General features: G+C 37.1%; 1 protein-coding gene across 9 annotated transcripts in view; it reads left to right on the plus strand.

Annotated features, from left to right (window-relative positions):
• OCA2 (OCA2 melanosomal transmembrane protein) overlaps nucleotides 1-27,185 on the plus strand; it is a 269,698-nt gene that overhangs the window by 21,899 nt on the left and 220,614 nt on the right. For 5 of the 9 annotated variants that reach the window (XM_082465697.1, XM_082465689.1, XM_082465695.1 and 2 more), the window contains one exon: nucleotides 501-794. In XM_082465697.1, the coding sequence (XP_082321823.1) occupies nucleotides 501-794 (294 nt within the window). The remainder of the gene's footprint in view (nucleotides 1-500; nucleotides 795-27,185) is intronic. The other 4 variants (XM_082465690.1, XM_082465696.1, XM_082465693.1 and 1 more) reach the window with 1 other exon arrangement.

Genomic DNA, 27,185 nt, shown 5'->3' on the forward strand with positions numbered 1-27,185 from the left:
TTAATTTTCTAGATGCAAAAGTCGTTAAAGCTGTAGCCTAGACAAAGACAAAGGAGAAAGCCTGAATCATCTGTACCTCCGCCACACAAAGGTAGCCATATTTTAGAGGCTGTGTCTTTATGGTTTTCTGTTCTATGTATATTCTATGTACTTATTTATTTCAAGAGATATATACCAGTGTATCAATTGTGTTTACCATATTTTAAACATTTCCCAATGTCAGTATCCCTAGAGGATGTTTATGTTTGCATAGTATTTCCTACTATGCACATATCACAATTTACCCAACTAATGCTCTGTTGTTGAATAGTTAGGTCACTGCTAGTGTGAAATGTGCTAAAATATTCATTCTTGGAGATGAACATACACTTTTTTCCATATGATATTAGATGCTGAAACATGGGAAGCGCCTTGTTATAAGAAGTGTTTCTACTGTACCATTCAGTAGTATGAATTCCCCAAGATAAAAGTGATATTCACAGTTTGCTTTTTATCAACAGTGGTTTCTTTCTGGCTGACTCTAGTGAGAAGAGTGGCAACAGAAACATGCACCTAGAGAACAAAGATGGCAGGTTGACCTCTGGTGTGCTGGAGATGGAGATACATCAGACATCTGCTCCCATGAGTGCTGGCCTGGGAGGGCCGGGGCTGGTGGGACTCAACACCAGCAACCATAGGCCACAGCAGGGAGACAGCAAGGCAGACTCCCTGAACCCCTACCCCAGTGGGGCAGCTGGGCAGAGCTGCTGGGCTCCTGTGGACCAGGATTTTGGCTCATTCTTCGCGGAGTGGAGGTGAGTTTAAAACAATTTTATCTTGTAAATGTGGAATTCACAAATACTGGATTTCCTTGAGCATAGTTCTCTTACATTTTTTGTGGGAAAAATGTCCAGATATTCTGCAAGAATCTTTCCAGCATTAAATCACTTTCCTGGCCTGTTTTGAATGAATGCTACTTCTGAAATGCGGCTAATGTAAATCCAAAAGATAATAAAAATAGAAATCAGATCAGTTACATCACCTGTGTACAAACTGGTTAGTAAGTATTTTCTTAGAGCTATTAAAATCAGGGTATAGGTAACACAGAAAGCAGGAAGGAAGAGTGTGTTAAGTTATCTAGTGGCATGCAACAAACTCCAAAATTCAGCATCTTAAAACAACACATGTTTATTTTCTCACAGTTTTGTGAGTCAGGAATCTGGGCATGGCTTAGCTGGATCCTCTGCTCAGGGTCTTTTACAGGCTGAGAACAAGTGGTCAGCTGGGGCTGACCACGGTTCAGGTGGGCAGGGTCTGCTTCCAAACTCGTCTGTGTGATTGTTGGCTGGGCTCTGTTCCCCCCGGGCAGATAGACTGAGGTTCTCAGTCCCTTGCCAGGAGGCCTGCTCCATCAGGGCAACCATGAGAGACAGTTCTTTGTAACCTAATCACAGAAGTAACTCCCCATCACTTTTGCTGTGTGGGCCCATACTGAAGGGGATGGGATCACACAAGGGTGTGAACACCTGGAGTGGATCACTGGGGGCATGTCAGAGGCTGCCTGCCACAAAGGTAGAGGAGAGGAGGAGAGAAAAATTGTGAAAGGATAAATGGACCAAAAAGATGACTGGTGCTTTCTATAGAAAACTATGTATGGAGCCCTCCTAGGTTATCTATATCTTCTCATTGTTTACAACTGATCTGAAAACTGATGACAATGCAAATGATTCTCATCCCAAGAAATAAATTTGAAGTGTGTCTGATGGAATGAACTGTCCAGTTTTACACTGATTTTTCAATTCAGTTCAACATTTCTAATTGCCCATATATGTATGGTTTCTTTTTCTTGTTGGTGTCCTGTAATTAATGAGTTAAATAAAATATTTGATATGTGTTCATGTCACATGTATATGGCAGTCATGATTTTATCTTCTTTTTTTACTTACAGTTTTATTGAGATATAGTTGACACATAACACTGTACAGGTTAAAGGTGTACAGCATGATAATTTGACTTACATACATCATGAAATGATTACCACAATAAGTTTAGTGAACATCTGTCACCTCATATAGATGCAACATTAAAGAAATAGAAAAAAATTGTTTTCCTTGTGATGAGAGCTCTTAGGAGTCACTCTCAACAACTTTCATATACGACATGCAACTGTGTTAACTATAGTCATTGTGTTGTATATTACATCCCTAGCACTTATTTATCTTGTAACTGGAAGTTCATACCTTTTGACTATCTTCATCCAATTCCCCCTCCCCAAGCCCCTGACTCTGGTAACCACAAATCTGATCTTTTCTGAGTTTATTTTTTGAAGTATAGTTGACCTACTATACCACGTTAGTTCCTCATCCACAACATAGTGATTCAATATTTCTATATATTTCAAAATGATCACCACAAGTCTAGTCACGATCTGTCACCATACAAAGGTATTACTTAGTTATTGACTGTATTCCCCATGCTGTACATTTAATACTGTGACTCATTTATTTTGTAAGTGGAAGTTGTACCTCTTAATCTCTCTCACCTGTTTCTCTCTTCTCTCCACACCCCTCCTTCTGGCAACTACCAGTTTGTTCTATCTGTCACTCTTTTTCTGTTTAGTTATATTTGTTCATTTGTTTTGTTTTTTAGACTCCACATATAAGTGAAATCGTACAGTATTTGTCTTTCTCTGACTTATTTCACTTAGCATAATACCCTCTAGGTCCATCCATGTTGCTGCAATTGGCAGTACTTCATTCTTTTTTATGGCTGAGTAATATTCCATTGTATGTGTATGTGTGTGTGTGTGTATATATATATATATATATATATATATATATATATATATATATATACACCACATCTTCTTTTTTCAGTCACCTAATTTTGGGCACTTAGGTTGCTTCCATATCTTGACTATTGTAACTAATGCTGCAATGAACATAGGAGTGCATATATCTTTTCAAATTAGTGTTTTCATTTTTTCCAGATATATTCCCAGGAGTGGAATTGTGTTATCATATAGTAGTTCTATTTTTAGTTTTTAAAGGAGCCTCCATACTGTTTTCCATAGTGTCTGCATCATTTTACATTCCCACCAACAGTGTATGAGGGTTCCCTTTTCTCTACATCCTTGCCAAGATTTGTTATTTATAGACTTTTTGACGATAGCCATTCTGACAGGTCTGAGGTGATATCTCATTGTGGTTTTGATTTCCATTTCCCTGATGATGAGTGATGCTGAGCATCTTTTCATGTGTCTATTGACCATCTATATGTCTTATTTGGAAAATTGTCTATTCAGGTACTCTGCCCATGTTTTTAATTGGTTGTTTTTTGTTTTTTGTTTTTTTTGATGTTGAGCTGTATGAGTTCTTTCTATATTTTGGATATTAACCCCTTATTTTGATATACCATTTGCAAATATCTTCTCTCATTAAATAGGTGGCCTTTTTGTTTTGCTGATAGATTCCTTCACTGTGCAAAAGGTTTTTAGTTTGATGTGTACATTTTTCTTTTTTTGCTTTTGTTTCCCTTCTCTGAGGAGACATATCCCCCAGAATATTGGTAAGACAGATGTCAAAGAGCATACTGCCTATGTTTTCTTCTAGAAGTTTTATGATTTCGTGTCTTACATTTAGCCTTTAATTCATTTTGAATTTGTTTTTGTATATGGTGTGAGAAAGTAGTCTAGTTTTATTCTTCTGCAGGTAGCTGTCCAATTTTCCCAGTACTATTTATTGAAGAGCCTATCTTTCCCCCATTGTATATTCTTGACTCTTGTCATAGATTAATTGCCCATGTAAGTGTGGGTTCATTCTGGGCTATCTCTTCTGTTTCATTGAGCTATGTATCTTTTTTGTGTGTGCCAGTACCATGCTGTTTTGATTGCTGTAGATTTGTAGTATAGTTTGAAATCAGGGAGTGTGATACCTACAGTTTTGCTCTTTTTAAAGATTGTTTTGGCTATTTGGGGTCTTTTATGTTTCCATACCAATTTTAGAATTATTTGTTCAAGTTCTATGAAAAATACTATTGGTATTTTGATAGGGATTGCACTGAATCTGTAGATTGCTTTGGGTAATATGGTCATTTTAACAATATTAATTCTTCCAATCCCTGAGCACAATATACCTTTCCATTTGTTTTTGTCACCTTGAATATCTTTCATCAACATCTTATAGTTTTACCTTCTTGTTTAGAGTTATTCCTAGATATTTTATTCTTTTTGATGCAATTGTAAATGGATTGTTTTCTTGCTTTCTCTTTCTGATAGTTTGTTGTTAGTATAAAGAAATGAACAGATTTCTATATATTAATTTTATATCCTGCAACTTTACCAAATTCATTGATGAGTTCGAGTAGTTTTTTGGTGGTGTATTTAGGATTTTCTATGTATTGTATCATGTCATCTGCAGTGACAGTTTTCCTTCTTCCTTTCCAATTTGGATTTCTTTTATTTCTTTTTCTTGTCTGATTGCTGTAGCTATGACTTCTAATATTTTGCTGAATACAAGAGGCTGTCGTGGACATCCTTATCTTGTTCCTGATCTTAGAGGAAATGCTCTCAGCTTTTCACCATTGAGTATGATGTTAACGGTGGGCTTGTCATATGTGGCCTTTATTATGTTGATGTATGTTCCCTCTAGACTCACTTTTTTCAGAGTTATTTTTATCATGAATAGATGTTGAATTTTGTCAAAAGCTTTTTCTGCATCTATCAAGGTGATAATATGATTTTTATTCTACAATTTGTTAATGTGGTATATCACTTTGATTTGTAGATAATGAGCCATCCCTGCACCCCTGGGATAAAACTCATTTGATCATCATGTATGATCCTTTTAATGTATTGTTGAATTTGGTTTGTAATATTCTGTTGAGGATTTTTGCATCTATGTTCATCAGTGATATTGGCTTGTAATTTTCTTTTTTTAAAAAAAGAAGCTATCTTTGTCTAGTTTTGGTATTAGGGTGAATGCTGGCCTTGTAGAAAGAGTTCAGAAGTGTTCCTCCCTCCGCAGTTTTTAAGAGTAGTTTGAGAAGGATAGATGTTAATGCTTCTTTAAATGTTTGGTAGAATTGACCCATGAAGCCATCTGGTCATGGACCATTGTTTGTTGGGAATTTTTTTAAATTGCTAATTCAGTTTCATTACTGATAATTTATCTGTTTATATTTTTTATCTCTTCCTGATTCAGTCTTTAGAGATTGTACATTTATAGGAATTTGTCCATTTCTTCCAGGTTGCCCATTTCATTGTTTGTAGTAATCTCTTATGATCTTTTGTATTTCTGTTAACTTCTTCTTTTTCATTTCTAATTTTATTGATTTGTGCCCTCTCTCTTTTTTTCTTGATGAGTTTGGCTAAAGGTTTATCAATCTCTCTCTCTCTCTCTCTCTATACATGCTTATTTTAAGTTACTGATCTCTTATGTTTGAATGCTTTTTAACAACCCTGCATTTTTACTCCTTCTCAACATTTACTGTTTTTGACATCAGATTTTACATCCTTTTGTTTTGTGTACCCCTTAACTACTTACTGCAGACATAGATGATTTTACTGTTTTTGTAAACTCCTACTATCTTTATAAGTGGTTGATCTACTACTTTAACTGTATACTTGCCTTTGCCAATAAGATTTTCCTTTGGTAATTTTTATATTTCTAGTTGTGGCCTTTCCTTTTTTGCTTAGAGAAGTCCCTTAAAGGTGGTTTGCTGGTACTAAACTTTTAGATTTTGCTTGTCTGTAAATCTTTTGATCTCTCCATCAAATATGAATGAAAGCTTTGCCAGGTATAGTATACTTGGTTGTAGGTTTTTCCCTTTCATCACTTTTAATATATCAAGTCACTCCCTTCTGGACTGCAGAGTTTCTGCTGAAAAATCAGCTGATAGCCTTATGGGAGTTTCCTCATACATTACTAGTTTTTTTCCCTTGCTGTTTTTATTACTCTCTCCTTATCTTTAATTTTTGTAATTTTAATTATAATGTATCTTGGTGTAGATCTCTTTGGGTTGATCTTATTTGGAATTATCTGTGCTTCCTGGACCTGGATGTCTCTTTCCTTTCCCAGGTTAGAAATGTTTTCAGCAGTTATGTCTTCAAATAAGTTCTCTGCCCCTTTCTCTTTTCTTCTTCTTCTGGGACCCCTATAATGTGAATGTTTGTTAGTATGCTTGATGTTGTCCCAGAAGTCCCTTAAACTGTTCCATTAAAAAAAATTTTCTTTTTTCTTTTTTCTGTTCAGCTTGCATGATTCTCATTACTTTTCCAGTTCACTGATCTGTTCCTCTGTCTCATCTAATCTGCTGCAAAACTCCTTCTGGTGTATTCTTTATTTAAGTTATTGTATCCTTCAGCTTTGTTTGGTTTTTCTTTATATTTTCTAAGTTTTTGGTAAACTTCTCACTGTGTTTATCCATTCTTCTGAATTTGTTGAGCATCTTTATGGTCATTTCCATGGAAACTCTATCAGGTAGATTGTTTATCTCCACTTTGCTTTGTTCTTCTGGTGTTTTATTTTATTCCATCATTTGGAACATGTTCCTCTGTCACCTCATTTTACCTAATTCTCTATTTTTATTTCTATGCATTAGGTAGAATGGTTATGTTTTTGTATCTTGGAGAAGTGGCCTTATGGAGGAAATGTTCTATATGTCTCAGCAGGGCACTCCCCTCTGGTCACCAGAGCTAACTACTCTAGGGGTGCCCCCTATGTGGGCTGTGTGGGTCCTTCTGTTGTGATGCACTGACTACTGTGGGTGGTCTGGTGGGGTGGCTGGCCCCTGGTCCGACTGGTTGCCAGGCCCTGCCTTTTGCCAAGGATTCTGGCAGCTGATGGGTGGGGTTGTGTCACAAGGTGGCTGGCTGCGGAGCCCAAATTGTTGCAGGGCTAGTGCTGCAACCACTGCTGCTCCTGCTGCTGCCACAGCCACAGCCAAAGTTGAAGCAAATGGAGGGTCAGAGGAGCCAGATGAAGATATGGGAGTTGGTCTCTTTGACTAATCACCAAAATGCAACCAACTCAGCCAGCTTTATTTGTGAAACAAGAAAATAGAGGCTTACTTCTCTTAAAAAAAAAAAAAAAGGTCAAGGGTCCTGGATCTAGTGTCAGCCTATTGGTGGGCTGGGCTGGGCCTGGGGGGCTCCTGGAGCTGGTGTCATCCTGCTGGTGGGTGGGGCTTATGGCGGGGGGGGCGTGTCCCAGGGCTGGTGCCAGACTGCTGGTGGGTATACCAGGGTGCTGGGGTCTCTGGCTTCAGGACCCTGGGGATCCCAGATTTGGTGTCAGTCTGCTGGTTGGCCAAGCTGGATCCTGGGATCTCTGGCTACAGAGCCCAGGAGGTTCTGGAGCTGGTGTCAGCTCTTTGGTAGGTGGGTCCAAATCCTGGTGTGGCTAGCTGAGGGGCCCAAGCTGTTCCAAAGCTGGTGTCGGCTTATTGGTGGGCAGGGACAGGGCCCTGGGCATTCTGGGGTAAGTGCTGGCTCTTACTTTTTTTGTGGAGCTGCTTACCAATGTCTCTGGCTCTAAGACCTGGGTGTCCTGGAGCTGGTGTTGGCCTGCTGGTGAGTGGGGCTGGGTCCCAACACTCCACAGTGGTCTTGGAGCTAGTGCTGGTATACTGATGGGTGGGTCCATGTTCTGTGCCCTCTGGTGGGTGAGGCTGTGTCCTTGGGTGGCTGGAAGGTCCTAAGGCAGTGGGCCTGCTGGTGGGTGGGGATGTGTCCCCACCCAGCTGGTTGCTTGGCCTGAGGTGTCCCAGTACTGGTATCAGTAAGCTGGTGGGTGAGACTGGGTCCTGGTGCTTATAATCTGGAAGGATTCCAAAGTGATGCTCGCCAACACAAATGTCCTCACGGTAGAGTGAGCTCCCCAAAAGCTCTTCCACCCACATCTATGTCCCCAGGGTGAGCTCCAGTTACCTCCTTCCTCTCCAGGAGGCTCTCCAAGATCTGCAGGTCTGTCTGACACAGGCTCCTTTCAAATTACTGCTTCTGCCCTGGATCCTGGAGCATGTGAGATTTTGTGCATGCCCTTTAAGAGTGGAGACTCTATTTTCCACAGCTCTCTGACTCTCCTGAAGGTAAGCCCCACTGGCCTTCTGGGGGCTCATCTTCCTTGTGCAGCTGGGGGGCCTGATGTGGGGCTCAAACCTCTTGTTCTTTTGGGGGGAACCACTGCAATTGTAATTATCCTCCATTTGTGGTTGCCCACTCAGGGGATACTGCATCTCCACCCCTCCTATCCATCTTGTGGTTGCTTTTTCATATCTTTAGTTGTAGAAGATCTTTTATGCCTTCAATTCTTTCTTACTGATAGTTGCTCTGTAAATTGTTATAATTTTTGTGTTTCCGTGGGAGGAGGTGAGCTCAGAGTTTTCCTACTATGACATCCTCCCCAGCTCTGATTTTGCTCTCTTTTAACAATAATCCTATAACAGAGGGAATAAACAACAAAAAATAGAGACAGCAGACTTCATTCTGGTGGCACCCTGACCCTTATGTTTGGGATTCTGAGCCTCCTCTTGTAGCTGCAGCCCTGGAATTCTGCAGGATACTTCTTGATGCTGCTTTCCCCCTGTCCTCACTGAGGAATTCCACCCCTTTGCTACTTGAGGCCTCCAAGAGAGAGGAATAAATTGTTTATACATTTTAAATGACATAGAACAAACAAAACTGCCAAGTTAAAGATGAATGAATTTTTCTAATATGCTAGTTTTCTTCATAGAAAAAGTAAACAATGTTTCACACAGCCTCCCCCATTTCTTCACTCCCTTTCTCGTTCCCTTATCTAAATATAGCATGGTTTTGAATCTCAAATCCCAGAAAACTTTGAATGAATGCTCCTTTTATTATAAAATGGCACATAAGATCTGATATGGATTAAATATAGTATATTGTCAGACTGAATTGTCTGACATGACCAATTCATCTGTCATGAATTGATTATTGTTTTTACCATTACCAAGCCAAAGTAAATTGTTAAAAATTTGGAAATTGAAGGGGAAAAATGATTTTACAACAATTATTACTATCTACTGGCATTTACCTGTATTCCCTTCTGAGCTTCTCCCATATGTAATATGTATTTTTACATTTTTGTGCTCATAGTAAATAGTACATGTCATTTTATATTTCTTTTATGTAATTGTATATTATAAATACTATCAGTGTTGTTACATATTGTCCAAAGCTGTTATTTTATATATATGTATTTCATTGAAATATAGTTGTTTTACAGTATTGTGTTAGTTTCAGGGGTACAACTTAGAGATTCAATATCTTTACAGATTATATTCCATTATAGATTATTACAAATAATGGATAATTGGTATAATTCCCTGTGCTATACAGGAGTAGTTTGTAGCTGCACCATTTTATATTCCCACTAACAGTGTACAAGGATTCTCCACATCCTGGCCAACATCTGTTATTTGTAGACTTTTTGATGACAGCCATTCTGGCAGGTGTGAGGTGATATCTCATTGTGGTTTTGATTTGCATTTCTCTAATAGTTAGTGATATTGAGTTTCTTTTCATGTGCGTGTTAGCTATCTGTATGTCTTCTTTGGAAAAATGTCTATTTAAGTCTTCTGCCCATTTTTTGATTGGATTGTTTGGGTTTTTTTAATATTGAGTTGTACGAGCTGTTTGTGTATTTTGGATATTAATCCCTTGTTAGTTCCATCATTTGTAAATATTTTCTCCCATTCTGTAGGTTGTCTTTTCATTTTGTTGTGCAAAAGTTTTTAAGTTTGATTAGGTCCTATTTATTTTTGTTTATATTAATTAATTTATTTTTGGCTTGGGAGACTGATTTAAGAAAATATTACTACGATTTATGTCTGAAAATGTTTTGCCTATGTTCTCTTCTAGGAGTTTTATGGTGTCTTGTCTTACATTTAGGTCTTTAAACCATTTTAAGTTCATTTTTATATATGGTGTGAGGGAGTGCTCTAATTTCATTGTTTCACATGTGGCTGTCCAGTTTTCCCAGCATCACTTGTTGAAGAGACTGTCTTTTCTCCACTGTATATTCTTGCCTCCTTTGTCATAAATTGACTGTAGGTGAGTAGGTTTATCTCTGGGGCTTCTAGTCTGTTCCATTGATCTATGTGTCTGTTTTTATGCCAATATTACACTGTTTTGATTACTGTAGTTTTGTAGTATAGTTTGAAGTCTGGTAGGGTTATACCTCCAATTTTGTTCTTTTTTCTCAAGATTGCTTTGGCAACTTGGGGCCTTTTGTGGTTCCATATAAATTTTAGAATTATTCTAATTCTGTGAAAAATATCATGGGTATTTTGATAGGGATTGTATTAAGTCTGTAGGTTGCTTTCAGTAGTATGACCATTTTAATAATATTAATTCTTCCAACCAAGAGCACAGAATATCTTTCAATTTCTTTGAACCACCTTCAATTTCCTTCATCAATTTTTATAGTTTTCATTATATAGGTCTTTCACCTCCCTTAGTTAAGTTTATTCCTAAGTTTCTTTTTAGATGAGATTTTTAACAAGGTATTTTTTTTTTTACTTTCTCTTCCTGATATTTCATTATTAGTGTTTAAAAATGCAATAGATTTCTGTATATTAATCTTGTATCCTGCAAACTTGATGAATTCCGTTATTAGGTCTAATAGTTTTGGGGTGTAAACTTTAGAGTTCTCTAAATAAAATATCATGTCATCTGCAAATAGTGACAGTTTTACCTGTCTCCTTCTAATTTGGATACCTTTTATTTCTTTTTCTTTTCTGATTGCTGTGGCTAGGACTTCCAATACTATGTTAAATGGAAGCATTTTTGTCTTTTTCCTGAATTTAGCAGGAAGGCATTTGGCTTTTCACCATTGAGCATTAGGCTGAATGTGGGTTTGTCGTAAGTGGCCTTTATTGTGTTGAGATGTGTTACGTTTATACCCACTTTGATGAGTGGGTTTCTTAAAAAACATCTTTATTGAGGTATAATTGCTTTACATTGTTGTGTTAGTTGCAGATGTATAACAAAGTGAATCAGCTATATGTATACATATATCCCCATATCCCCTACCTCTTGCATCTCCCTCCCTCCCACCCTCCCTAGCCCACCCCTCTAGGTGGTCACAAAGCACTGAGTTGATCTCCCTGTGCTCTGCAGCTGCTTCCCACTAGCTATCTATTTTACGTTTGGTAGTGTGTATATGCCCATGCCACTCTCTCAGTTAATCCCAGCTTACACTTCCCGCTCCCCATGTCCTCACATCCATTCTCTACATCTGCATCTTTATTCCTGTCCTGCCCCTAGGTTCTAAAGAACCATTCTTTTTTTTTTTTTTTTAGATTCCATATGTATGTGTTAGCATACTGTATTTGTTTTTCTCTTTCTGACTTACTTCACTCTGTAAGACAGACTCTAGGTCCATCCACCTCACTACAAATAATGCAATTTCGTTTCTTTTTATGGCTGAGTAATAGTCCATTGTATATATGTGTCACATCTTCTTTATCCATTCATCTGTTGATGGACACTTAGGTCGCTTCCATGTCCTGGCTATTGTAAATAGAGCTGCAATGAACATTGTGGTACATGACACTTTTTGAATTATGGTATTCTCAGGGTATATGCCCAGTAGTGGGATTGCTGGGTCATATGGTAGTTCTATTTTTAGTTTATTAAGGAACATCCATACTGTTATCCATAGTGGCTGTATCAATTTATATCCCAACCAACAGTGCAAGAGGGTTCCCTTTTCTCCACACCCTCTCCAGCATTTATTGTTTCTAGATTTTTTGATGATGTCCATTCTGACCAGTGTGAGGTGATACCTCATTGTGGTTTTTGTTTGCATTTCTCTAATGATTAGTGATGTTGAGCATCCTTTCATGTGTTTGTTGGCAATCTGTATATCTTCTTTGGAGAAATGTCTATTTAGGTCTTCTGCCCATTTTTGGATTGGGTTGTTTGTTTTTTTGATAATGAGCTGCATGAGCTGCTTGTATATTTTGGAGATTAATCCTTTGTCAGTTGCTTCATTTGCAAATATTTTCTCCCATTCTGAGGGTGGTCTTTTGGTCTTGTTTATGGTTTCCTTGGCTGTGCAAAAGCTTTTAAGTTTCATTAGGTCCCATTTGTTTCTTTTTGTTTTTATTTCCATTTCTCTAGGAGGTGGGTCAAAAAGGATCTTGCTGTGATTTATGTCATAGAGTGTTCTGCCTATGTTTTCCTCTAAGAGTTTGATAGTGTCTGGCCTTACATTTAGGTCTTTAATCCATTTTGAGTTTATTTTTGTGTATGGTGTTAGGGAGTGTTCTAATTTCATACTTTTACATGTAGCTGTCCAGTTTTCCCAGCACCACTTATTGAAGAGGCTGTCTTTTCTCCACTGTATATGCTTGCCTCCTTTATCAAGGATAAGGTGACCATATGTGCGTGGGTTCATCTCTGGGCTTTCTATCCTGTTCCATTGATCTATATTTCTGTTTTTGTGCCAGTACCATACTGTCTTGATTACTGTAGGTTTGTAGTATAGTCTAAAGTCAGGGAGCCTGATTCCTCCACCTCCGTTTTTCTTTGTGAAGATTGCTTTGGCTATTTGGGGTCTTTTGTGTTTCCATGCAAATTGTGAAATTTTTTGTTCTAGTTCTGTGAAAATGCCATTGGTAGTTTGATAGGGATTGCATTGAATCTGTAGATTGCTTTGGGCAGTATAGTATTTTCACAATGTTGATACTTCCAATCTAAGAACATGGTATATTTCTTCATCTGTTTGTATCTTCTTTAATTTCTTTCATCAGTGTCTTATAATTTTCTGTGTACAGGTCTTTTGTCTCCTTATGTAGGTTTATTCCTAGGTATTTTATTCTTTTTGTTGCAGTGGTAAATGGGAGTGTTTCCTTAATTTCTCTTTCAGATTTTTCATCATTAGTGTATAGGAATGCAAGAAACTTCTGAGCATTAATTTTGTATCCTGCTACTTTACCAAATTCATTGATTAGCTCTAGTAGTTTTCTGGTATCATCTTTAGGATTCTCTGTGTATAGTATCATGTCATCTGCAAACAGTGACAGTTTTGCTTCTTATCTTCTGATTTGAATTCATTTTATGTCTTTTTCTTCTCTGATTGCTGTGGCTAAAACTTCCAAAACCATGTTGAATAATATTGGTGAGAGTGGGCATCCTTGTCTTGTTCCTGATTTTAGAGAAAATGGTTTCAGCTTTTCATCATTGAGAATGATGTTGGCTGTGCATTTGTCATATATGGCCTTTATTATGTTGAGGTAAGTTCCCTCTATGCCTACTTTCTGAAGAGCTTTTATCATAAATGGGTTTTGAATTTTGTTGAAAGCTTTTAATACATCTATTGGGATGATCATATGGTTTTTATCCTTTAATTTGTTATATGGTGTACACAATGATTGATTTGCATATATTGAAGAATCCTTTTTTTGTAACATCTTTGTGTGGTTTTGGTATCAGGGTGATGGTGGCCTTGTAGAATGAGTTTGGGAGTGTTCCTCCCTCTGCTATAGTTTGGAAGAGTTTGAGAAGGATAGGTGTTAGCTCTTCTCTAAATGTTTGATAGAATTTGCCTGTGAAGCCATCTGGTCCTGGGCTTTTGTTTGGTGCAAGATTTTTAATCACAGTTTCAATTTCAGTGCTTGTGATTGGTCTGTTTATATTTTCTATTTCTTCCTGGTTCAGTCTCGGGAGGTTGTGCTTTTGTAAGAATTTGTTGATTTCTTCCAGGTTGTCCATTGTATTGGCATATAGTTGCTTGTAGTAATCTCTCATGATCCTTTGTATTTCTGCAGTGTCAGTTGTTACTTTTCCTTTTCATTTCTAATTCTGTTGATTTGAGTCTTCTCCCTGTTTTTCTTGATGAGTCTCGCTAATGGTTTATCAATTTTGTTTATCTTTTCAAAGAACCAGCTTTTACTTTTATTGATCTTTGCTATTGTTTCCTTCATTTATTTTTCATTTATTTCTGATCTGGTATTTATGATTTCTTTCCTTCTGCTAACTTTGGGGTTTTTTTTTTGTTCTTCTTTCTCTAATTGCTTTAGGTGTAAGCTTAGGTTGTTTATTTGAGATGTTTCTTGTTTCTTGAGGTAGGATTTTATTGCTATAAACTTCCCTCTTAGAACTGCTTTTGCTGCATCCCATAGGTTTTGTGTCATCGTGTTTTCATTTTCATTTCTTTGTCGGTATTTTTTGACTTCCTCTTTTCTTCACTGATCTCTTGGTTATATAGTAGCGTATTGTTTAGCCTCCATGTGTTTGTATTTTTTTGTACAGTTTTTTCCCTGTAATTGATATCTAGTCTCATAGCATTGTGGTCGGAAAAGATACTTGATAAGATTTCAGTATTCTTAAATTTACCAAGGCTTATTTTGTGACCCAAGATATGATCTATCCTGGAGAATGTTCTGTAAGCACTTGAGAAGAAAGTCTATTCTGTTGTTTTTGGGTGGAATATCCTATAAATATCAATTAAGTCCGTCTTGTTTAATGTATCATTAAAAGCTTGTGTGTCCTTATTTATTTTCATTTTGGATGACCTGTCCATTGGTAAAAGTGGGGTGTTAAAGTTCTCTACTATGATTGTGTTACTGTTGATTTCCCCTTTTATGGCTGTTAGCATTTGCCTTATGTATTGAGGTGCTCTTATGTTGGGTTCATCAATATTTCCAATTGTTATATCTTCTTCTTGGATTGATCCCTTTGTCATTATGTAGTGTTCTTCTTTGTTGTTGTAATACTCTTTATTTTAAAGTATATTTTGTCTGATATGAGAATTGCTACTCCAGCTTTCTTTTGATTTCCATTTGCATGTAATATCTTTTTCCCTCCCCTCACTTTCAGTCTGTATGTGTCCCTAGGTCTGAAGTGGGTCTCTTGTAGATAGCATATATACGGGTCTTGTTTTTGTATCCATTCAGCCAGTCTATGTCTTTTGGTTGGAGCATTTAATCCATTTACATTTCAGGTAATTATCAATGTGTATGTTCCTTTTACCATTGTCTTAATTTTTTTGGGTTTGTTATTGTAGGTCTTTTCCTTCTCTTGTGTTTCCTGTCTAGAGAAGTTCCTTAGCATTTGTTGTAAAGCTGGTTTTGTGGTGCTGAATTCTCTTAGGTTTTGCTTGTGTGTGAAGGTTTTAATTTCTCCATTGAATCTGAATGAGATCCTTGCTGGGTAGAGTAATCTTGGTTGTGGGTTTTTCCCTTTCATCACTTTAAATAGATCCTTCCACACCCTTCTGGCTAGCAGAATTTCTGCTGAAAGATCAGCTGTTAACCTTATGGGGATTCCCTGTACGTTATTTGTTGCTTTTCTCTTGCTGCTTTTAATGTTTTTTCTTTGTATTTAATTTTTGATAGTTTGATTAATATGTGTCTTGGCATGTTTCTTCTTGGATTTATCCTGTATGGAACTCTGTGCTTCCTGGACTTGATTGACTATTTCCTTTCTCATATTGGGAGTTTTCAACTATAATCTCTTTAAAGATTTTCTCAGTCCCTTTCTTTTTCTCTTCTTCTTCTGGGACCCCTGTAATTCAGATATTGGTGCACTTAATGTTGTCCCAGAGGTTTCTGAGATTATCCTCAATCCTTCTGATTCTTTTTTCTTTTTTCTGCTCTGCACTAGTTATTTCCAGTATTTTTTCTTCCAGGTCACTTGTCCATTCTTCTGCCTCAGTTATCCTGCTATTGATTCCTTCTAGAGAATTTTTAATTTCATGTATTGTGTTGTTCATCATTGTTTTTTTGCTCTTTAGTTTTCCTAGGTCCTTGTTAAACGTTTCCTGTATTTTCTCCATTCTATGTTCAAGATTTTGGATCATCTTTACTATCAGTACTCTGAGTTCTTTTTTATGTAGCCTGCCTATTTCCTCTTCATTTGTTTGGTCTGGTGGGTTTTTACCTTGCTCCTTCATCTGCTGTGTATTTCTCTGTCTTCTCATTTGCTTACCTTACTTTGTTTGTGGTCTCCTTTTCGCAGGCTACAGGTTCGTAATTCCCGTTGTTTTTGGTGTCTGCCCCCAGTGGGTAATATTGGTTCAGTTGGTTGTGTAGGCTTCCTGGTGGGGGGGACTGGTGCCTGTTTTCTGGTGGATGAGGCTGGATCTTTTCTTTCTGGTGGGCAGAATCGCATCCGGTGGTGTTTTTGGGGGGTGTCTGTGAACTTAGTATGATTTTAGGCAGCCTCTCTGCAAATGGGTGGGGTTGTGTTCCTGTCTTGCTAGTTGTTTGTCATGGGGTTTCCAGCACTGGAGCTTGCTGGTCATTGAGTGGAGCTGGGTCTTAGCACTGAGACAGAGATCTCTGGGAGAGCTCTCCCTTACTGATATTACGTGGGACCTGGAGCTCTCCGGTGGTCCAGTGTTCTGAACTAGACAATTGTGGTAAAAATCTGACTGGTATCTTGGATTTTTCTTTGCTGGGTGATATATCTTGACCAACACGCCATCCCTTCTGCACCGGCTAAGGGAGTATTCAAAGAAGCAGTTAAAATGCATTGCAGGCAACATGGGCACGAGGATCCTCAGGGAGTAAACAAAGCAGGGACTTCTTAATTTCTCCTGAATGATGTGGAAGGGATGTGAGATCTGAAGGAAGAAGACATGCTATGCAAACAATGTTGAAAGAAATCAGATTATATATATAAGCACCCTAGACAAGGGTGGAAGGCTGTTGCAAGAAGTAAAAGTAGTTCTGAAAGTTTGAAGAGTAGATTTGGGTAAAGGGAGTTAAAGAAAATCTAGAGGTGAAGCTGAGGTGACATGCAGGTGGTGTATCTTAAAGGACTCTTTAAAACCTGATGAGTGTTTTTTATCATGAATGGATGTTGAATTATGTCAAATGCTTTTTCTGAGTCTATTGAGATGATCATGTGGTTTTTGTCTTTCCTTTTGTTAATGTGCTGTATCACATTGATTTGCATACAGTGAACCATCCTTGTAACCCTGGAACAAATCCAACTTGGTCATGGTGTATGATCCTTCTTATGTATTGTTGGATTTGTTTGCTAATATTTTGTTGAGGAATTATGCATCTATATTCATCAAGGACATTGGCTTGTAATTTTTCTTCATGGTGTCCTTGTGTGGTTTTTATATCAGGGCAATGGTGGCCTAATAAAATGAATTTGGCAGTGTTCCTTTCTCTTCAATCTTTTGGAATGGTTTGAGAAGAATGTATATATTCTTCTTTATATGTTTGGTAAAGTTTCTCAGTGAATCTTTCCAGTCTTGGCCTTTTGTTCACAGGGAGTTTTTTTTTTTTTCAATTACAGATTCTATTTCACTTCTAGTGATCAGTCTCTTCAAATTTTCTGTTTCTTCTTCACTCAGTTTTAGCAGTCTGTATGTTTCTAGAAATTTGTTCATTTCTTCTAGGTTGTCCAATTTGTTGGCATATAACTGTTCATAGTATTCTCATAATTTTTTGTATATCTGTGGTATCAGTTGTTATTTCTCCTCTTTAATTCTTATTTTGTTTATTTGGGTCCTCTCTTTTCTTCTTGGTGAGCCTTGGTGAGATTTGTCAATTTTGTTTATCTTTTTAGAAAACCAGCTCTTGGTTTTATGGATCTTTTATATTGTTTTCTTAAAATCTCTATTTTATTTATTTCCTCTCTGATCTTTATTATTTCCTTCCTTTTGCTGACTTTGGGTTTTGTTCTTTTTTTTCTATTTCTTTTATTTGGTAGGTAAAGTATTTGGTAGGTTAATTTGTTCATTTGAGATTTTTCTTTTATGTCAAGGAAGGCCAGTATCACTATGAATTTCCCTTATAGAACTGCTTTTGCTGCATCCCATAGCTTTTGGAAAGTTGTGTTTTCATTTTCATTTGTCTTGAGGTATTTTCTGATTTCCACTTTGATTTTATCATTGACCCATTGGTTTTTTAGTAGCATGTTATTTAGTCTCCTCTTGTTTTCTCTTTTTCTTTCTGTTGTTCATCTCTAGTTTCATACTGCTGTGGTTGACAAACATGCTTGATATTATTGCTATCCTCCTAAATAGATGAGTCTTTTTTTGTGACCTAGTATGTAGTCTGTCCTAGAGAAATTTCATTGAAAAGTGTGTATTCTGTTTTTTGGGGGGATGTAGTCACCTGTAAATGTTCATTACATTCAACTGGTCTATTCTGTCATTTAGGACCTCTGATGCCTTATTGATTTTTTTGTCTGGTTGATCTGTCCATTGATGTCAGTGGGGTGTTAAAGTCTCTTGCTATTTTTGTTTTATTTTCGATTTCTCCCTTTGTGTTTGTTAGTATTTGCTTTATATATTTAGGTGCTCCTGTATTGGGTGTGTATATGTTAATAAGTATTGTATCCTCTTCTTATATTGATCCTTTCATCATTATTTAATGTCCTTCTTTGTCTTTCATTATAGCCTTTGTTTTAAAGTCTATTTTGTCTGATATGGATATTGCTACCCCTGTTTTCTTGTCATTTTCATCTGCATGAAATATCTTTTTCCATCACTTCACTTTCAGTCTGTGTGTCTTTCTCACTGAAGTGAGTCTCTTGTAGGCAATGTATTGAAGGGTCTTGCTTTGTTATCCAATCAGCCACCCTATGTCTTTTGATCAGCACATTTAGTCCATTGACATTTAATAATTATTGATAAGCATGAACTTATTACCATTTTATTCCTTATTTTACAGTTGTTTTTGCAGTTCTTTGTTCATTTCTTCTTATTATTTTTCTTGTTGTGGTTTGATGATTTTCTTTTGTATTATGCTTGAGTTCCTTTCTTTTTGGTTTTTGTGAATCTATTCTATGTTTTTGATTTGTAGTTACTCTGGTTTTCAAGTATGTTAACCCACAACTATATCTATTTGCTTTAGATGGATAGTCATATAAGTTCAAACACATTCTAAAAGTTCTACATATTTTTACTCCCCTCTCCCACATTTTGTGATTTTGATATCCTATTTTACACCTTCATGTTTATCCTTTTGCTGTTAATTATAATTACAATCACTTTTACAAAAATTTTGTGAGTGTTTTTTATATATGTACTGACTTGCTTAAGTGATCTTCTATCCTTTTATATATTTGCCTTTCCTATTGTGTTTTTCCCTTTCCTATAGATTTTTGCTTTTTTTCTATTTAGAGAAGACCTTTTAATATTTCTTTTAGGGTAGGTTTAGTATTGCTGAATTCTTTTAGTGTTTGCTTGTCTGAGAAATTTTTAGTTTCTCCACCTATTCTAGATGATAATCTTGGAACTTCCCTGATAGCTCAGTGGTGAAGACTCCGTGTTCCCAATGCAAGGGGTCTGGGTTTGATCCCTGGTCAGGGAACTAGATCCCACATGTATGCTGCAACTAAGGAGCTGGCGAGCCACAACTAAGGAACCTGTGAGCTGCAACTAAGGAACCCACCTGCCGCAACAAAGACCTGGCGCAACCAAATAAATAAATAAATAAATAAATATTTAGATGATAATCTTGTAGGGGTAGAGTATCCTAGGTTGCAGGTTTTTCCCTTTCTGGACTTTAAATATATCATGCCCCTCCCTTTTGGCCTGCAAACTTTCTGTAAAGAAATCAGCTGAGAGCCTAATTGGGGGTGGGGTAAAGATTCCCTTGTAACTGACTGTTTGTTTTTCTCTTGTTGGCTTCAGGATCCTCTCTTTATCTTTACTTTTGCTATTTTAATTATTATATATCTTGGTGTAGGTCTGTTTGGGTTCCTCTTGTTTGGGACCTTCTGTGCTTCCTATACCTGGATATCTGTTTTCTTCTTTAGGTTTGGGAAGTTTTCAGCCATAATTTCTTCAAATATATTTTAGACCCCTTTTCTCTTTCTTCTCCTGGGACCCCCATTATGCATAGATTTGTATGCTTTATATTATTCCACAGATCTCGTATGTTTTTTTTAACTTGTCATTCTGTTTGCTATTCTGACTGGGTGATTTCTATTATTCTATCTTCCAGATCATTATGCATTCTTCTGTGTCATTTGTTCTGCTATTCCTTGCTTCTAGAGTGCTTTTTATCTCCAAATTGAATTATCTATGTTTCATTGGGTTGTCTTTATAGTTTCTAGTTTCTTGCTAAAATGATCTGAGTTTATATTGATACTCTTTCTTAATTCAGTTAGCACTTTCTATTACCAACATTTTGAACTCAGTGTCTGGTAGATTAATTATCTCTGTTCCATTAGTTACTTATTTTGGGAGGATTCTATTGCTACTTCAATTGGGAGTAGATCCTCTGCCTTTTCATTTTACTTAACTTTCTCTGTCTCCATGAATTTAGGTGAAACAGTTATCTATTGTGGTCTTGAAGGGGTGTTTTTATGTGAGAGCATCCCTATGTAGATTGTGTGTTCCCAATGTATTTGGTGCAAGGGCTGGATATGATTTGGACACCAGTTACATCTTTCCTCAGGGTGTGCTGGGCACTATCTCCTTGATAGATGGTGTCATTGGTGTTGGAGGAGTTAAAGCATGTATAGGGTATGAGGCAGGACTTCCTCTCTACTCTTGGCTGTTGCTGTCTTGTCAAGGGCAGGGTCTGCTCCCCAGTTGCTGGTGCAGAAACCCTGAGGGTCAGGTTCAAGCTGGCTTTTTTCCCTTTAAGTGTGTGTTTTTCCTTCTACCCTCACTGGGGTTTTGCCCCAAAGAATGGAAGTGGTGAAGTACTTGAGGTTTGTGTGCTTACTGAGGTCTGATGTGCTGCCTGTGAAGGTGTCTGGGGCTCTGTTCAGATGAAACCTTGGTCTTGTCCTTTCCCCTGTTTTGGTTGTCCCAGATCTAGTGCAAGGTTGTGGCATGGAGTGGGCAGCATTTGCTAGGGTGGGACTGGGGGGTTGGGGCATTGTGGCTGTAAGAATTGAAGCAGCTGCACTACCATCAGAGGTCTGGATTGCTTCTGGGGCACTGTTTGAGCAAGTGCCAACACTGGCTGCCACCTCTCCACCCAGACCATACCCCAGGCCCCTGGACTGCTCCTCTGGTCCTATACTGAGTCATCTCCCATGATCTGGCAGCCCCAGATCCAGTGCCAAGCTGTTTCATGGAGTTGGTGGGGCTGGAGTGTTCACTTGGCTGGGATTGGGGAGCACAGATTTTTGGTCACGGGGATTCAAGCACCTGCGTTGCTGCTAAAGGTCTGGGCTGCCTCTATGATGCTGTTTGTGCAAGTGCCAACACTGCCTGCTGCTGCCCCACCTGGATCAGACCCCAGGCCCCATGGCCATCTCTACATTGCTAGATTGAGTCTTTTCCAGGACCCACCTTTTCTAGGTCACGTGCCAAGCTGTGGCATGGAGTGAGTGTGGCTGGGGTGTTTGCCCAGCTCAGATTGGGGAGCCTGGCAAGGCAGCTGCCACCAGTGCAGAGCTCTCGCCATCCTTTCTGGAGGCAAGCCAGCACCACAGGGGCAGGCACTACTCACGAGTGGATCCTAGGCTTTTTCATACTTTCTGTCTGTCCCAGTGGTTCTCCCAGCAGCCTAGGGGGCTTGTCTCCTCCACATAGGACCCCAGGACTGGGACACTCATTATGTGGCTCAACCCTCTCACTCCCCGAGGTGAGTGTCTGCCTCTGTGATCTCCTTTTTCCTTTTAGTCTCCTTCCAGGGGCACAAGTACCAACCTGATGATTTTCTTCCCCTCCTACCTGGCTATGTGGGGATCCTTCTTGCAACCTTGGCTGTATAGGATTTCTTCTGCCAGTTTCCAGTTAGTTTTTCATGAGAATTATTCCATATGTAGATTATTTGTGATGTATCTGTGGGGGGAGGTGAGCTCCATGTCCTCTTACTCCACCATCTTGATTCCCCTCCCTATTTGTTAAAAATTGAGGGATAATTGACATATAACATTATGTTAGTTTCAATTGTACAACATAATACTTTGATAGTTGTATACATTGCAAAATGATCACCACAATAATTCTAGTTAATATTGGTCACCTTACATAGTTTTTATACACTTGAAATTGAGGTATAATTTCACAAAAAATGATGCCTATATCTATGAGTTTTGACAAATATATGTAGTCATATAACCATCACCACAATCAATATATCATCCACAAAAATTCCTTCAGCCTCTGCCTGTCCCCACCAGCACCTGGTAATCACTGATCTGTTTCCTGTCCTTCTACTTTTGCCTTTTCAAGCATGTCATACAAATGGAATCATTGAGTCTGGTTTCTTCACTTAGCATAATGCATTTGAGATTCATTCAAGATGAGTGTTCCTTTTCATTGCTGAATGGAGTTGTATACATTTTTTATCCTTTCACCTGTTGAAAGATTTTGGGTTGTTTCCAAGTTTTAGTAATTATGAGTAAAACTACTATATGCATGTGCATATAGGGTTTTTGTGTGAATGTAAGTTTTAATTTCTCTTGGATAAATGCCTAGGAATGGGCTGAGTACATAGGAATACATAGGAGTGAGATGCTGAATCATTTGGTAATTATATGTTTAACTGTATCAAGAATTGGCCCATGTGCAGCAACCAGGACTGAATGCAGCCAAAAATAAATAAATAATAAACAAACAAACAAATAAATACATTTATTTAAAAAAAAATTGGCAAACTACTTTCTAAAGAAGTGGTGCCATTTTGTCAATTTCCATTAGCAAGGTATAAGAGTTCCAATGCTCTGCATCCTTGCCAGCACTTAATATTGACTTTATTTAAAATTTTAGTCATTCTAATAGGTGTGTATATGTATCTTATTGTGGTTTTATACTTCTTATGGTTAGAGTTTGTTTTCTTATTACTATTTGTGATTCATTATATATTCTCAGTACAAGTCTCATCAAATATGTTTTTTTAAATTTTGTAATAGTTTGTGGATTATATTTGCATTTTTATAATAGTATCTTTTAGAGCAGAAATTTAAAAATTCAATTTAGTCCAATTCATCAATTTTTCTTTTATGGATTTATGCTTTTGATGTTATAGCTAAGAAATTTTTGCTTAACCCATTGTCACCAAGATTTTCTTTTGTTTTTTATTCTAGAAGTTTTGTAGTTTTAGGTTTTATATTTAGGTCTAAGATCCATTTTGAGTTAATCTTTGCATATGCAGAAAAGTGTAGATTAATCTTGCTTATGGACATCCAATTGTCCCAGCACCATTTGTTGAAAACACTACCCTTTCTTCATTGAATTACCCTTGCACTTTTGTCAAAAATAATTTGACCATATATCTGTGGGTTTGTTTCTGAACTCTCTATTCTGTTCCATTGATCTAGCGACTATTTTGTCATTAATATCACACTGTCTTTTTTCCTGTAGCTTTATAGAAAGTTATGAAATCAAATAGTGTGAGTCTTCCAACTTTGTTCTTTCTCAAAAATTTTTTGGCTATTCTATGCTCTTTGCCTTTTCATTTAAATTCTACCATCAATTTGCAATTTCCAAAAAAAAATTTCTGTTGGCATTTTAATTAGAACTGCATTGAATCTATAGGATGAGTTTAGGAAGAATCGATGTCTTAATAATATTGAATCTTCTTATCCAGGAAAATAGTATATCTTTCTCTTAATTTTGTTCTTATTTATTTTCTCAGCAGTATTTTGTAGAGTTCAGGGAGCAAGTGCTGGACATATTTTGTTAGATTTTTCTCCAGATTTTTTGATGTTATTTTACATGGTGTTTTTAACCATTAATTTACACTTGCTCATTGTTAATATATACATATAATTAATTTTTGTGCATTGATCTTGTATCCTTGCTAAATTCACCTATTAATTCTAGTAATTTTTTTTTGTAGATTTTTTTCCTTGGATTTTCTAAGTAGGTAATCATATATGTGAATAAAAGTTTTATAAATCAACAACAAAAATCAACTGTTTTTCTATACACTAGTAATGAATAATCTAAAAATAAAATTAAGAAAATAATTCCACTGACAAAAGCATCAAGAAAGGGGCTTCCCTGGTGGTGCAGCGGTTAAGAATCTGCCTGCCAGTGCAAGGGACATGGGTTTGAGCCCTAGTCTGGGAAGATCCCACATGCTGTGGAGAAACTAAGCCCGTGCACCACAACTACTGAGCCTTGTTCTAGAGCCTGTGAGCCACAAATACTGAGCCCACGTGCCACAACTACTGAAGCCCATGCACCTAGAGCCCATGCTCCACTACAAGAGAAACCACTGCAATGAGAAGCCCGTGCACTGCAATGAAGAGTAACCCCCACTTGACACAACTAGAGAAAGCCCATGCTCAGCAATGAAGACACAACACAGCCAAAAAAAAAAAAAGCATCAAGAAGAATAAAATTCTTAGGATTATATTTAACAAAAGAAGTGCAAGACTCATCCACTGAACACTGCAAAATAGTGCTGAGAAAAGTTAAAGTAAATTTAGATAAATGAGGTGATGTTCAAAGTTCATGGTGTAGAAAACACTATTATTAAGGTGACATTTTCTCCCCAGTTGATTTATAAATTCAACACAATTCTTAAAACAATCCCAGCAGGGTTTTCTTGAGGTGCAGAAGTTGATAAGCTGATCCTAAAATTTAAAAGAAAAGGCAAAGAATCCCTAGCAGTAAAACAGTCTTCAAAACATAAAACAAAGTTCATAGCCTTTTTTCCTCCTTGATTTAAAACTTCAGAAGAATGAGTGGCAGAGTAGACATTTTCTAGCTCTTGTTATTTCATAGAAACATTGAAAACCAAGCAGAAACTCTCATAACCAACATTGTCAGAACTCTAGAAACCAGTCAAAAATTTACAGCAACCAAGATTCTGAGCCAAGTAAAAGTCAACTTGAAAATGGTAAGAAAGTTTCGTGGCATTTTTACTTGCCTTTGCCCTACCCCTTCCCTATCATGATGGTGGTCTTTAAGCCATGACAGACCAATCTTAAAACCTGGTCCTTGGTTCCAGAGGGAGAAGAGCAGACCTTACTTGCAAATTATTGTGTGTGTCTGTTTTAACCTATCTGCCATTAACTGAAGGACTGACACAAGACTCTCATCTCTGTTTTGTCTAACTTGGAACACAGGCTGTAAAAGTGTTGGGAATTGCTTAAAAACACTGTAAGGGGATCTAGAAAACTGCAAATGTCTGGGGCAGAAGCTTACTGGTTGAGACATACAAAGACTTCCTAAGACCCAGCTTCAAAAAATTGAAGAGATTCTTTGGATAACTAGGATATTCAAAAGTACCTATCTGTATGGGGGGAATTTAGAAGGCCACACATGGTCAGATAAAAATGCATGATGAGAAAAGACTGGAGAAGTTTGAACTTTCACTTCAAGCTTAGCCCTCATTCCAGTAAAAGACTAACAAGTGTTGATGGAGTGCCCCAGCACAGAGCCAATCTGTAAAGACAGGGAGAAGTGTTTGCTTTTTCTGTGTGTATTTAAAAATTTTCTTGATTTTTTAAAGCTCCTTGCATTCAAGGAAATCTCTGTCAAAACATTAGCTGAACATGAGCAAAAGGAACAGAGCCTTCAATGGTCACATACAAGTAGTGGGAATACAGTCTTTGGGAAAATAGTTTGGAAAAGTACCTAAGCAAATGGACTACTATAGCCATCAGATATCAGAAAACAAAACAAAACAAAAAAACCCCAGCAAACTGTAGAGAGAAGGGAGAATCTCATTTTCAGAATTACCCCATTATAGCACAAAAATGCCATTTTCACCAAAAAAATCACAAGTCATACAAAGAAACAGGAAAGTATGGCCCATTCAAATGAACAAAAGAAACTGACAGAAACTATCCCTGAGGAAACTGAGACATCAGACCTACTAGACAAAGACTTTAAAATAACTGTCTTAAATTTCTCAAAGAGCTAAAGGAAAAAAATGGACAAATAACTAAAGGAGATAAGGAAAACACCATATGAACAAAATGTGAATATCAACAAAAGGATAGAATTTATAAAAAGGAATAAAACAAATTCTGAGGCTGCGAAGTACAATAATTGAAATGAGAAACTCATTAGAAGGGTTCAATAGTAGATTTTAAAAGGTGGAAGAAAGAGCCAGTGACCTTGAAGATAGGACAGTAGAAATTGCCCAGTCTGAGAAGCAGAAAGAAAAAAGAATGAAGTAATGTGAATAAGAGCCTAAAGGTCCTGTAGGAAACCATAAACCAGAACAACATACATATTATTGGATTTCAAGACAGAGAAGAGGGAGACAAGAAAGGCCAGAAGAAATATTTTAAGAAATAATGGCTGAAAAATCCCCAATTTGATGAAATGCATGAATCTACAAATCTAAGAAAACTGAAAAAGACCCATACCAAGATACATTATAATCAAACTGTCAAAAGCAAAAGAGAAAGAGCATTTTGAAAGCAGCAAGAGAGAAATGACATCACATTCAATAGATCTTCCATAAAATCCACAGCTGATTTCTCATCAGAAACCATGGAGGTCAGAAGGCAGTAGGAAGACATATTTAAAGAGTTGAAAGAAAAAAAGCTGTCAACCAGGAATTCTATAGCTGGCAAAAGTGTCCTTCAAAAATGAGGGTGAAATTAAGACATTCCCAGATAACAAAAGCTGAGGGAATTCATTACTCCTGCCCTACAAGAAATGCTAAAAGGAGTCCTTCAAGCTGAAATGAAAGCAAACTTGACAGTTACTTGAATCCACATAAAGGAAAAAGAGCACTGATAAAGGAACCTACATAGGAAAATATAAAACACAGTATAAATGTATTTTTTTTGTATGTAACACTTTCTAGCTTCCATCTGCTTTAAATGAAAATTGCATAAAGCAGTAATTATAAATCTGTGTTGAATGGTCTACAGCATATAAAGTGTAATATATAGCCAATAATAGTACAAAATAGGTTAGAGGGAACAGAGTTATGCAGAAGCAAAATTTTTGTCTTAATTGAAATTACATTGATATTAATTCTAACTAGATTGTTTTAAATTAAGATGATAATCATAATCCCCACAGCAACCACTAAGAAAAAAGCTAAAATAATAAATGGTAAAAGAAACAAGAGGGAAATAAAAATGGTACAATAGAAAACATCTATTTGACTCATATTATATTAAATGTAAATGAATTAAACACTAATCAAAAGGCAAAAATTGGCAGAAGGCATAAAATAAATATTTCAACAATATACTTACTATCTATGAGACACCCTTTAGAATCAAAGACACAAATAAGTTGAAAGTAAAAGAATGAAAAAAATATACCTTGGAAACAGTAATCAAAAGAGAGGTAGAGAGGCTACACTAATATTAGACAAAAACAATCTTT

This window comes from Balaenoptera physalus, assembly GCF_965194825.1.
Source record: "Balaenoptera physalus genome assembly, chromosome: 6".
NCBI lineage: Eukaryota > Metazoa > Chordata > Mammalia > Artiodactyla > Balaenopteridae > Balaenoptera > Balaenoptera physalus.